Source organism: Hipposideros armiger, unplaced genomic scaffold (assembly GCF_001890085.2).
Source record: "Hipposideros armiger isolate ML-2016 unplaced genomic scaffold, ASM189008v1 scaffold_8, whole genome shotgun sequence".
Taxonomy (NCBI): Eukaryota; Metazoa; Chordata; class Mammalia; order Chiroptera; family Hipposideridae; genus Hipposideros; species Hipposideros armiger.
In genome coordinates this window covers 7,871,680-7,884,587 of record NW_017731358.1, presented here as the reverse complement: position 1 = coordinate 7,884,587, position 12,908 = coordinate 7,871,680, and the positions used below count along the sequence as shown (strand labels likewise).

At 34.3% G+C, this 12,908-nt stretch overlaps 1 protein-coding gene across 1 annotated transcript in view; it reads left to right on the top strand.

Moving 5' to 3' along the window:
- Nucleotides 1-12,908, top strand: part of STXBP5L (syntaxin binding protein 5L) — a 241,372-nt gene that overhangs the window by 151,944 nt on the left and 76,520 nt on the right. Inside the window, exons 19-20 of the mRNA XM_019650992.1 lie at nucleotides 396-547; nucleotides 2,615-2,686. Coding sequence (XP_019506537.1) covers nucleotides 396-547; nucleotides 2,615-2,686 — 224 coding nt within the window. The remainder of the gene's footprint in view (nucleotides 1-395; nucleotides 548-2,614; nucleotides 2,687-12,908) is intronic.

Below are 12,908 nucleotides of genomic sequence, written 5' to 3'. Positions count from 1 at the left end.
CGAAGGCATCTAATTACATACTTAAGCATCTGAAGCTTTTAAAATTGTGACATTTCTTGACCTATTTCCCCATTAGGTAGCAAAAAGATGTTACAGGATTCTTTTGTAAAAGCATAAGACCAAATTAAAGAGCAGATTGGGAAATCACTACTTACATTTTAAAATTGATGATAACATATTATTGCATAACATTCCTGTTATTTTCAGTATCATGGCTATTATACAAAGCCAACCTATCCTATGTAAAAGCATAATATCCTTCCTGATTTTAATCCCTGCCTGACGTCCTCAACCGTATAGCATTACTATCCTGTAATCTTATTTTTAATTCAAAGGTAAAAATTATAATGGTTGGTATGATACATTCTACATATATATATATTTTTTCCTCTCAGAGTTGCATTTGGGAACTGCAATGGGTTGGCTGTGGTGGATTTTATACAGAAGACAGTACTGTTAAGCATGGGAACTATTGACCTATATAGATCGAGTGACCTATACCAACGACAACCACGGTCTCCTCGAAAAAACAAGCAGTTCATTGCAGGTAGGAGATAAAACAAAACGTTTATGAACTTGATTAGTTCATCTGTTTTCTTACCTTTGTATTTCTTGTCTTTCTTCTGTGATGCTATTAAAATTCATGACAATCTGAAGTGAACATAATTTACAATACGATGTAAGTAAAATTGGGCAGAAACATAGTGGAAATCCTTGAAAGGGTAAAGAAAGTGTTTACACTTCAATTCGATGTTAAAGTTAGGAAGCATCTCCAATATCTTAAGTTGAATTCTTAGGAAATAACAGAAAATAATCTATTAAATATAAAAATGCTATGAAAATAGGTTCTCTGGTTGAAAAAATTGCTTGCAATGGTTATGTTAAAGAGAATAGTTTTTTTAGTATATCTGGCCTCTTTAAAAATATAATTTTTAATTAAAAGCTGTATGTTAAAAGTACTTATTCATTTAGTTAAAGTTAAAAATAGTCATTAACTACTTTTAACTTTTTAAATTAACTCCATATTTTAGCTGTCATCTTTTCTTGTATGGTGACTTTCTAGGAGGCATTTTAACAAATGCAATAAACATTATTAATATTTAAAAATGCTATGAAAGATGACATTGTTCTTGACAGGATCAATAAGTTGATTTATTTATCTATAAAAATATATATGGTTAGTCAGGATATAACAGAAATACTTTCTATATGATGCCAAGCTTTGATATACCAAACCATTAAAAGTTTTACTGAAATTTCAGTATATATCCAAACATTTAGCTTTGTAAACATTGTCAAAATTTTGTATATTTTTTGTCTACTGACATAATTAAGTTAAAAAATTTAGGTAAAAATTAGTTGGGCTAAAAGGTTCATGGATGGAAATACATCTATAGTATTATGTCAGTGGACAGAAAATATACAGTATACAGTTCTTTTAAATTTTAGACAGATCTTTTAAATTTTTTTAAATAATCAATTAAATATTGATGACTTTACTAAATATACCCATGCATGAATACTTTAAAATAAAAGAACTACATGATCATAGGTGTTATTTTTTAAATAGCAGGTGTGCCAAATTTAACAATCTGAATATGACAATGAAGTTTCCTTTTGGACTAATGAAAAACTGTTTGATTTACTGAAATTCTCCTGTTTTGTTTAGTTTTCTTTTGTAAACCTCAACCCTTTCCAAATTGCTAAGTTTGACCCTTTTCAGGAGCATAAAAGTTTTTCAGAACCTGGAGTTTCTTTGTGTTTTGTTAGGAATCGTACCTTTTAGCAATATTTTAGGAGTGCTGGAAATTTCAAATTCTACAGGTTCTGCCTGAACCACTACTGGCTTTTGAAAGTAAGGCAGAATAAGAGAAATTATGAATGCATGTGCCATAATATCTCCTCACAGTTGGGAAAGAGACAGTTGATTTTTGAAAGTTCATGGACTCTAGAGTAGGCACTGTTTGCATACAGAAAGCACCAATTCAATTAGAAAAGTTTTGAATCCTATGACAGCATCTAAATTACTTGCTGGATATACAACAGTGGGGTGACAAAGGTAATACAACTGTTATTTAATTTAGTTTAGGCTTGTTGAGCCTCAATATTCATGATTAGAGCTTAGAATCCTGATGACTTTAAAATCAGGAAAAACCATGATGAAGTCGTAAATTTTATATTTAATATATAAAATGAGTACTCACTTTGTTATAAAAATAAAATATTTAAAGACTAAAATCCCTAAGCTTTCTTTTTAATATTGAAAATTAAAAACAACCATTTTGATATTTATGAGGTAAATTATGAATATTATTTGCAAGCCAATAAGTTTATTGTGTGAAAAACTAATAAGAGAAATATGTAATCTATTTTTATAAGATTTTTTATTAAATAAAATTACTACAGCATTCTCATCATTCATCTATCACCTTTTACTTTCTAATTGATTTATTTTTTTAATATCTTCTCTCTAATTTGATTACCTAAACTTGCTGCAATTTCTTCATCTTGGCTGTTCTAGATTCTGGTATGATATCACTTCCTTTCACTTTAGACTATTTTTCTCTCTTTCCTCTGCCTGCTGCTGATGCTGGTGTTCTGGCATGTTCCAAAGACAACTTTTGCATGCGTGGCCTGTCTAACTTTTATCCTGATTTAACGAAACGGATCCGTACTTCCTATCAGAGTAAGTTTTATAAAGGTTAGGAAACTAACAATTTTAAGTCATAATGCTTGAGTTAAATCCATACCTTTGTGCTTAGTAATGTGTTTTTTACAACACATTCAGCATGCATGCAAATTTTTGTTTTGTTATGGAACTGCAACCTGATAATTTTAATTACAATTATAAAAATACTTCAAATAGTTATTGTCATAGACCCATTTACTCATATCCATTGTTTCAGTGCTTATTTCAAACCATGTACACCACGTCCTATTAATCCAAGAGTTGCTGGCTTTTGTTTTGGTTTGAGAGGAAGAGCCATGGTGTCCTTGTAAATAACAAACCTGATATACCAGTATCAATAATAACTGAATGCTTTCTTATTTTGGAAACCGTGTGCCTTTGGCCATTTTATAAAATTATTCTAACCAGAGCCACAATATTTGCTGCTTCTAAGTAAAATTATTCTAACCAGAGCCACAATATTTGCTGCTTCTAAGTAATTAGATTTCTTAGAGGTAGCTAAGTATTCCTAATTGTTTTTTATTAAAATAGAATACACAAACATACATTTCTATAGTGATTTTCAGAACCAAACACTGCAAAGTTGGGGAATAAAGTTCACAAATAAGAGTCAATAATATTAATATTTACTATGGTAGCAAATGCAAATCTGAAGATGGTTGACTAGGCAATTCTAAAAAAGTAGGAAGTGAGGGTGTGATTGGAGGTGCAGATGATACTAGTGATGTTATGGGTGAATATTTATTGACATGAGATATTTAAGTAAGTCAATCAGTAGGTTACGTTAAAAAAGCATGTTTCTTAACCATATATACAAGATAGCCTCATATTTGTATAAAATATACACACACGTTATGTTGTATCTTGAATTTTTTCAGACCTCACCTCACCAGCTTGTAGATTCTAATGGAATCACATCACTTATAAATTAAAACCTAAAACTGTGTTCCTCTAGTTAAAGAAAGTTAGTCTCTGTGAAATCCTTAAAATTTTTCCGGGAGTGTCCAGAGGGTGACTTATCTTTGCTCATAAGTATTCTCTAGTTTTCTACTCTAGCAGAGCACCCCGCCTCTGCTCCTGGTGCCTTCTGATAGAACACTGACATCAATGTTGACTTCCGCTGCTCTCTGTTGTGCCAGTTCCTTTATTTAAATGCCTACAGTGTACAGCCTTGTACACAGATTTGTTTATGTTTACTTACTTTTTTGCATAGGCTGTACTTTTCCGAATGCATGACAAGAACCTGAAGACCATATCTAAAATTTTCATATCCTCTACATCCAACACAAGTATGAGCTCAGTAAGAAGTATTTACTTACTGATGGTAGTGGAATAGAGAACGACAACTGGCTCTTTTTGCTCACAGCAACCAGAGGACTTTTCAAATTCGACAAATGAGAGTATAAATAGCTTTTGTAGTTACTGGATTTACTGGAATTTTGCAAAAGAAAATCATAGTTTTTTCTAAAGAAATATCTGAAGGGTCAAGGCAGAAGTAAAATTAAGCCTGTATAAGTCCATAAAGACATCCTTTGTGTCTCTATCAGTAGGCTCCATGGGTGATCATATAAGCCTTGAATTTTGAAATAAGATTTCTTAAAGACTTCTCTTGATAATATATGATAATAATCATATATATGATAATAATCATATTTTTATGAGACTGATTCTTTATTGACTTGAAGGCATATCCTGGAATTTGCTTTTAAAAATAAGTTTTATGAAAATTTGGCTTTATGTTTAACTATTGGATCATATAAACTGGTTATAGTTATACAATTTTATTATAGTAGAGACTGTACAGCCATTTCATGAATTGTTTCCTAGCTTTGAGAAAAGCATATCTTTTTTGTTCCTATTTGGAAGAATTTAACCCACTTCCATCGAGTGTCTATTCTATTCTAGGATTGTGCTCAGCAATTTGACTCAGTGTTATATTATTTAATGGTCATAACTCTTTGAGGAAGATATTTATTAGCAGATTCCTCTACAGATGAGAAAATTGAAGTTGAAAGATATTAAATTAGTTTCTCAAAGTCACACAGAATAAGTGGGAACCAAACTTAGACCTTTTTTGTCTGATGCAAAAATGACTTTATATGCTTTCCACTGTTTTATCCTGTATCTCTTAAGGTTTCAGGTACATTGAAAACCAATTTTATTATTCTATAATTAGAAACCTTTTTTTTTCAGTTTTCACCCACGATTGATGAAATAATACATTCAAAAATAAAACATTTTTTTTTTACAATTGACAATATTGGAAAAGGTGCTCTCAAAAATTAATTTTTATATTTTATTATATAAATTTTGCTCTGAAAGTGAGATGACGTTCTATTTTGAACCTGATACTTTTCATTTTAGAAACATCTCAATGCCAATCTTTTCCTAGGCTTTTTCACTGGCCAACTTGTAATGTAGGTTATGCTCCAAGGAGCTGCCTTCCCTAAATCTTTAAATTCTCATGTGCAAGTCTTTCACATCATAGAATAATAAAACTTTATAACTCAAAGGAAACCTCTGTATTTTAAAGATTATGATTTGTGGAAGCAATGAAATGCTTTGGAGAGAGCAGCAGGGTCAAAAGATTTTTATATCATTTTCTGCCTTTTCTATTTATTATCTACTCATTACCTTTGTAATATTATGCAAGTCATTTAACTGTTCTGAGTTTTTTTTATTATATAAAGTAAAAATCATAATCTCTACCTCCCTTAGAGACTTCTGGACCTTTTCTGGGTTAATGTTTGTAAAAGTACATCTATAAATATTAGACATTATTATAATAATACAAGATGAGCCAAGCCACAGAGAGGTTAAATACCAAAATCACAACCAACCTGTGAAAGACTGTGGAAAATCTCAGGCCTATCTGTATTTTCCCTCTTTTACTGTATGGTTTTTTTCAGAGTGGGGGGAATGATAAATAATAAGAAAGGAAGGAATGCCTCAAGAAAGAAAAACCAGCAAAAATTATGGTAAACAATAAATGAAAATGAAAAAAGCCCAGTCATTCCACAGATATATTATTATAATTGGAAAAAAAAGGTAGCAATGCCATGAAAGAGGAAAATGAGATAAGGGGGAAAACATAGACCTGTTTTTGAGAGGGAAGGGCCTGAGGAAGAAACATTTAAGTGATACTTTGCAAGATAAGATAGTTTGAACAAAGCTTTGGATTTATACTTCAAACCAAGATAGCATAATAGGGACCAGATTTAACCTTCTACCTAAAACAAACAAACAAAAAACAGATATAAATGAAACTACATATTTTAAGACACAGAACATTAGGCAATGAAAAGCAGTAATTTCTGACAGCTGGGAAAGAAGTGAAACCTACAACTGCACCTGCTTACTGCCCTGGGAGAATCCCTAGACTGCTGCAAAGGGAGGAGGGGAAACCCAGGAGAAAACCAATCAACTTTCTGAATTGAGGAAATGGAGATAAGAAACCAAGGAAACCAAAGCAGCTAGATTTCACAATGAGGGCATCCCAGAGATCTGCAGAGTTTCCTCCTCAAACAAAGTAGAGGTCAACATACACATATGGTGAAACTAACCAAGGACAGGTAAAGACCTGTCTGAAAGAATTAAAGGAAAGGAAACAGTCCCCAACGCTCAAATAAAGGAAATAGTGGTGCCTATTCCCAACAGGCAGACTAGAAAAAAATTATAATTCACATCCACACCTATTTAATATTATACTGGAGATTCTAGACAGTGTAGTCAGACAAGAAAAAGAAGGAAAAAGTTATCTAGATTGAAAAACAAGTTGTCATCTTTTTTCATAAACAACATGATAATCTATGAAGAAAATCTAATGAAATCTACAAAAAAGCTACTAGAACTAATAGTGAGTTTAACAAAGTACAGAATATAAGGTCAATATACAAAAATCAATTTTATTTTATCTACCCACAAAGAACAATATGAAATTGAAATTTTATAATGACATCAAAGATATGAAACATTTAGTCATAAATTAGACAACAGATGTGAAAGACTCATACATTGAAAACCAGGAAGCATTGCTGAGAAAAGTGAAAAAAGACCTAAAAAAAAGAAAAATTATACCATGTTTCAGAAGATTTAGTAGTAGTATATTAAGAGGTCAGTTCTCTGCCATTTGATGTGTAGCTCAATATAATCCCAATAAAAATTCATCAGACTTTCAATAGAAATTGAAAAACTGATTCTAAAGTCCATGCAGAAATGCAAAGGATTTAGAGTAACCAAACAGCTTTTTTAAAAAAAACAATATTGAGACACGGGGCCAAGATGGTGGCTAAAGAGGACATGAGTTTGCCCCCTCCCAAAAACTCATGGAATGTACATTTATATTTAGAACAGTTCCTCCTGAGAGACAACTGAGGACCAATTGAACAGCCTGCAAAACAAACAAGAGATCACAAATAGAAATTTGGGAAACCAGGATAGCTCACTGAGAGCTTAGGAAATTCTCCAGGACCAGAAGAACCAATGAACACCATTATTTATGTTTCCCCTGCATTTAGATGGTGGGCAGGAGCTCTAACAAGCTTCTCTGGCTGATCTGCAGGGCTGTTGCAGTGTGTCACTAGCAAACCCTCCTGGACTACCTCCAGCAGGAAAATAAGGACAACATAGCTCACATTCGTGGGGCTGCTCCACCCTGAGATTGATCTATCAGGTACAACATGGTGCTGCTTTGTGTAACCCACTAAGATGTGCACATGGGGCTTTCCCACCTGGAGAAGAGTATGAAAATACCAAAGTACTGCAGTACTCACATGTGGGATTGTCCCATACAATGAAAGTGTAGAGATATTGGGGTACTGATGCAAATGTACATGGGCCTGTTCTAGAGAAAGTACAGAATTAGCAAAGTGCAACAGTGTTTGCACATAGGGTTGCCCTGTCCGGAGCAAGTGTGGAACTAGTGGGGTGCTGCTGCCAGTATATGCATGGCTGTCCCCCAAGAGAGAGTACGAAACTTTTGGGGCACTACTGTGCAAGTACATAGGGCTCCCTGCCTCGAGAAAGTGCAGCAATAGCAAAGTGCTATGGTACAGACACAAAGGACTACCCTGCCCAGATGCAGCTTGGGAAACAGACTATTAAAGCAATAGGGCATGCTCTGAACACATCGGACAGCCCAACTTAGATCAGATAGGCAAGGAAGTGTGCACACATCAGGTTGCTCTTCCCTGACTCCTTTCTGGGCATGGACAGCCAAAACAACAGGGAATTACCGCACACATGGGTACACAAGGCTGCTCCATCAAGAAGCCACACCTTCTGGCCACATAGCACATCAGGCACCGCTCACACCCACCCTGACTAACACTGGCCTGCCAAAATCATTCAACATGCAGTCTACAGAAAGTACACTTTTTCAAGATTGGGAGAGATAGCTATTTTATCTAACTCATAGGAACAAACACAGAAAGTCAAACAAAATGCGGAGACAGAAGAACATGGCCCAAATAAAGAAAAAAGAAAAAAAATTCCAGGAGAAAAACCCTAATGAAACAGACATAAATAATTTGTTTGATAAAGAATTCAAAGAGATGGTCATAAGGATGCTCAACAAAGTTGAGAATAAAGGGACTCAGAAAGAAATTCAAAAAAGACTTAGAAAATATAATGAACCAATCTGAGAGGAAGAATACAATAGCTGGATTGAAAAAAAAAACATTAGAAGGAATCGACAATTGATTAGCTAATAAAGAAGAATGGATTAGCAACCTGGAAGATAGAATAGTGGAAATCACCCAGTCAGAACAACAAAACAAAAAAATAACTTTAAAAAAATCATAATCATCATTTTTGGAAACATATAGTGTTCTAACGTTTGCATGCTAGGGATTCCAGAAGAAGAAGAGTGAAAGAAAGGGGGAGCAAGGATATTTGAAGATATAATGGCTGAAAAATTTCCTAAAATGGGAAAAGAAACAGACATTCAGGTCCACAAAGCACAGAGAGTTCCAAACAAGATGAACCCAAAGAGGCCCACACCAAGACATATTGTAAAAAATGGTAAAAGATAAAGATATAGAGACAATCCTGAAGGCAGCAAGAAGGAAGCAACTCACATAAAGGGGAACTCCATAAGGCTATCAGCTGATTTCTCAGCATCAACTTTACAGGCCAGAAGGAAGTGGCAGGAAATACTTAAAGTATTTAAAGAAAGAAACCTACAACCTAGAATACTATACACAGCAAGGTTATTATTCAGAATTGAAAGAGACAGTTTCCCAAACAAGCACAGATTAAACGAGTTCACTCCACTAAACCAGCTTTACAATAATAAAGGTTCTTTGTGCAGAAAAGAAAAGGTCATAACTAAAAATAAGATAATACAGGAAAGAAAAATTTCACTGGTAAAGGCAAACATATAATATACAGTGAATCAACCACTTAAAAAGCTAATTGAAGCTTAAAAGAAAAAATTAACAAAATTAATTATAACTACAATAAACAGTAATGGGATACACAAAACATAAAGATATAAAATATGTCAAAAACAAAGTGTGGAGGGGGAAGTAAAAATATAGTGTTTTAAAAATTAATTTGACTTAAATATCTAGCAGCTTAAAATACACTGCTATAAATATAGGTGGATATACTCATATATGAACCTCATGGTAACTACAAATACACAAAACATCAAGAAAAACAAAGTACTAAAAAAAACCAATACCTCAAAGGGAAAGCGATCAACATTTCCATTCAAGAGGGCAGAGTAGATAAACACTGGGCTCGCATTCTTCCATGACAACATCAAAATTACAACTAAATTATACAGCAACCATCTTTGAGAACCACCTGCAGACTACCTGAACAGAAGTCCTATAACTAATGATATAAAGAACTGGCCACAACAAGACTGGTAGGAGGGGTGTAGATGAGGAACAGGTGGGTCCCATAACCATGGTGTAGTAAGTAAGGATTGGGAGGGAAATCTCAGCTGTGGAGGTCCCTGCTAAGGAGTGAGGGGTCCCACCCCCACTCAACTCCCCATCCTGGGCACCGGTGCCGAGAAAAGGAGTCCCCATAATATTTGGCTATGAAAACCAGTGGGGATTTCATCCAAGTGAGATGGAAGGCTGCTGGAGATTTAGGCATTCCTTTTCAGGGGCCCATGCACAGAGTCGCTCCCTCACAAATTCACTCACTCTGGGGCCCAATGCAGAGGCATCAGCTTGAAAAGAGCCAGGGATATACTGGGAGGAACTGAATTAACTACTCTCAGGAGGAGGTCTGGAGTGGCAGGGGTCAGGAGAGCTCTGTTTAGAAACAGAAGTATGGACAGGTGCCATTGCTCCTTTGTTGAATCCTCCCCCAACACAGCCAGCAGGCTCAAGTGGGCCCCAAATCTGATTTCTCCAGTAACGTTGTTAACACTGTTCACTACCGCCCCCCACCCCGAGATTCCCTGAGACCTGCCCCACCCAATTAACACACCTGGTCTGAGCAGCTTCCAGTGTCTTTTCTACACCAACAGCCTGCCTCAACTCATACTGCACACTTTCCTAAAATTTATCAAAGGTCCACAAACTCCAAAACAAGCAGCGACTGGCAACAGTGTGCCCAGTACCTTTTGTTAAACAGCCCTAACATCAAGGATGTCAACATTTGCATCATAAGGATATCAGAAGGACAAAACAGACAAAGGTCTGAAAACCTAGTTGAAGAAATAATGACTGAAAACTTCCCTAAATGGCAAAGGAACTAGACATACAAATCCAGGAAGTGCAGAGTCCCGAACAAGATGAATCCAAAGAAGAACCACACCAAGACACATCATTATTAAACTGCCATAAGTTAAAGACAAAAAGAAATCTTAAAAGAAGTAAGAGAAAAGCAGTTATGTACAAGGGATCTCCCATTAAACTGTTAGATGATTTTTCGACAGAAACTTCGAAGGTCAAAAGGGAGTAGCATGATATTCAAAGTGATGAAAAGAAAGACCTACAACAAACACTACTCTACCCAGCCAGGCTATCATTTTGAATTGAAGGAGAGAGAAAGGTTTTCCTACATAAGAAAGTACAATTTAATAAAATAATAGACTAAAAGAATTCAGGATACAAAATTAGTATACATAAACCCATCATGTTGCTATGTACTGATAACTATTGGAAGAAAAATGAGAAACTTGCATTTACAGTTGCACCAAAAAAATAAAATGCCTAAGAATAAACTTAACCAAGGAGATAAAAGACCTGTACTTGGAAGCTATAAGACATTGAAGAAAGAAATTGAAGAACGTAAATAAATGGAAGGATATACCAGACTCATGGATTTGAAAGATTAATATCATTAAAATGACTATAATACTCAAAGCAATCTACAGATTCAGTGAAATCTCTACCAGAATTTCCATGGCATTCTTCTCAGAACTAGAATAAGTAATCCTAAAATTTATGTAGAATTACAAAAGACACTGAGTAGCCAAAGCAACTTTGAGAAAGAATAACAAAGATAAAAGCATCACACTCTGTGATTTCAAACTATATAAAGACATAATAAACAAAACAGTATGACACTGGCATAAAAACAGATTAATAAATCAATGGACAGAAAAGAGAGCCCCAAAATATACCCTCACCTATACGGTTAATTAACCTGTGACAAGGCAAGAATATACGATGGAGAAATAGTTTCCAAGTGGTGCTGGGAAAATTGGACAGATACATAAAAAAAAAAAAAGGAAACTGGACCATTCTCTTACACCATATACAAAAATAAACTCAAAATGGATTAAAGACTTAAATGTAAGGCCTGAAACCATAAAACTGGTAGAACATACGAAGTAAACTATTTGACATCAGTCTGAGTAATATCTTTTTGGATATATCCCCTTGAGCAAGAGAAACAAAAGCAAAAATAAACAAATGGGAAGATATTAAACTATTGTAAAAACCTTTGCACAGCAAAGCAAATCATCAACAAGCTGAAAAGACAACATACTGAATGAGAGAATATATTCACAAATGATATATTCTGTACAACGTTGATATGAGGAACTCATGCAAATTAACAACAACAAATATCCTGTCAAAAATATGGGCAAAGGACAGGAAGAGCTATTTCTCCAAAGAAGATACACAGATGGCCAACAGACACATGAAAAGATACTCATCACTAATCATCAGGGAAATTCAAATCAATACCACAATGAGTTATCACCTCACACTTCTTAGAATGGTTATTATAAAAAAGTCAACAAATAGCAAGTGTTGGTGAGGATGTAGAGAAAATGAACTCTTGTGCATTATTGGTGGGACTGCAAATTGGTACAGCCACTATGTAAAACACTATGGAGGCTCCTCAGAAAGGTAAAAATAGATCTACCATAAAACCCAGGAATTCCATTCCTGGGTATTTATCTGAAGAAAATAAAAGCACTATTCAAAAGATATATGCACCCTTATGTTCACTGCAGTATTATTTACAATAGCCAAGATATGGAAGCAACCTAGGTGTCCAGTGATAGATGAATGAAGATGGGGCATATATACAATGTAATATTACTCAGAAATAGAAAATAAAATCCTGCTGTTTGCAATATGAATGGACTTAGAGGATATTATGCTAAGTCAGACAGGCTTGAATGGACTTAGAGGATATTATGCTAAGTCAGACAGGCTTAAGTCAGGACAGAGAAAGACAAATAACACATGATGTCACTTATATGTAGAAATTTTTAAAAATCAAAACAAATGAACAAACAAAACAAAACTGAAATAAAGAACAAACTGATGGTTGCCAGTGTATGAGAGTGGAGGGATGGGTGAGAAAGGTGAAGAGGAATATAGTCAATAATAGTGTGATAACTTTGCATGGTGACAGATGGTTACTAGACTTATTGTGTTGAGCACATTGTAAGATATATAATAGTCAAATGTCTATGTTGTACACCTGAAACTAATATAATATTGCTTGCCAACTGTACTTCATTTAAAAAAAAAAACAATGTTGGAAAACTGATACTACCTGATTTCAAGACCTTTTAAAAAACTTGTTATTGAGGTAGTCTGGAATTAGTCCAAAGACAAATAAATAATTGGAACTCGATAAAGCCACCAGAAATAAACCCATACATATATGGACAACTGATTTTTGACAAAGGTGCAAAGTCATTTAAGTAGAGAAAGGTACTTAAACAGTTGGATAACCTTGTATAAAAAATTAACTTTGATTCATGCTTTGTACCAACTTTTTTTTTTTT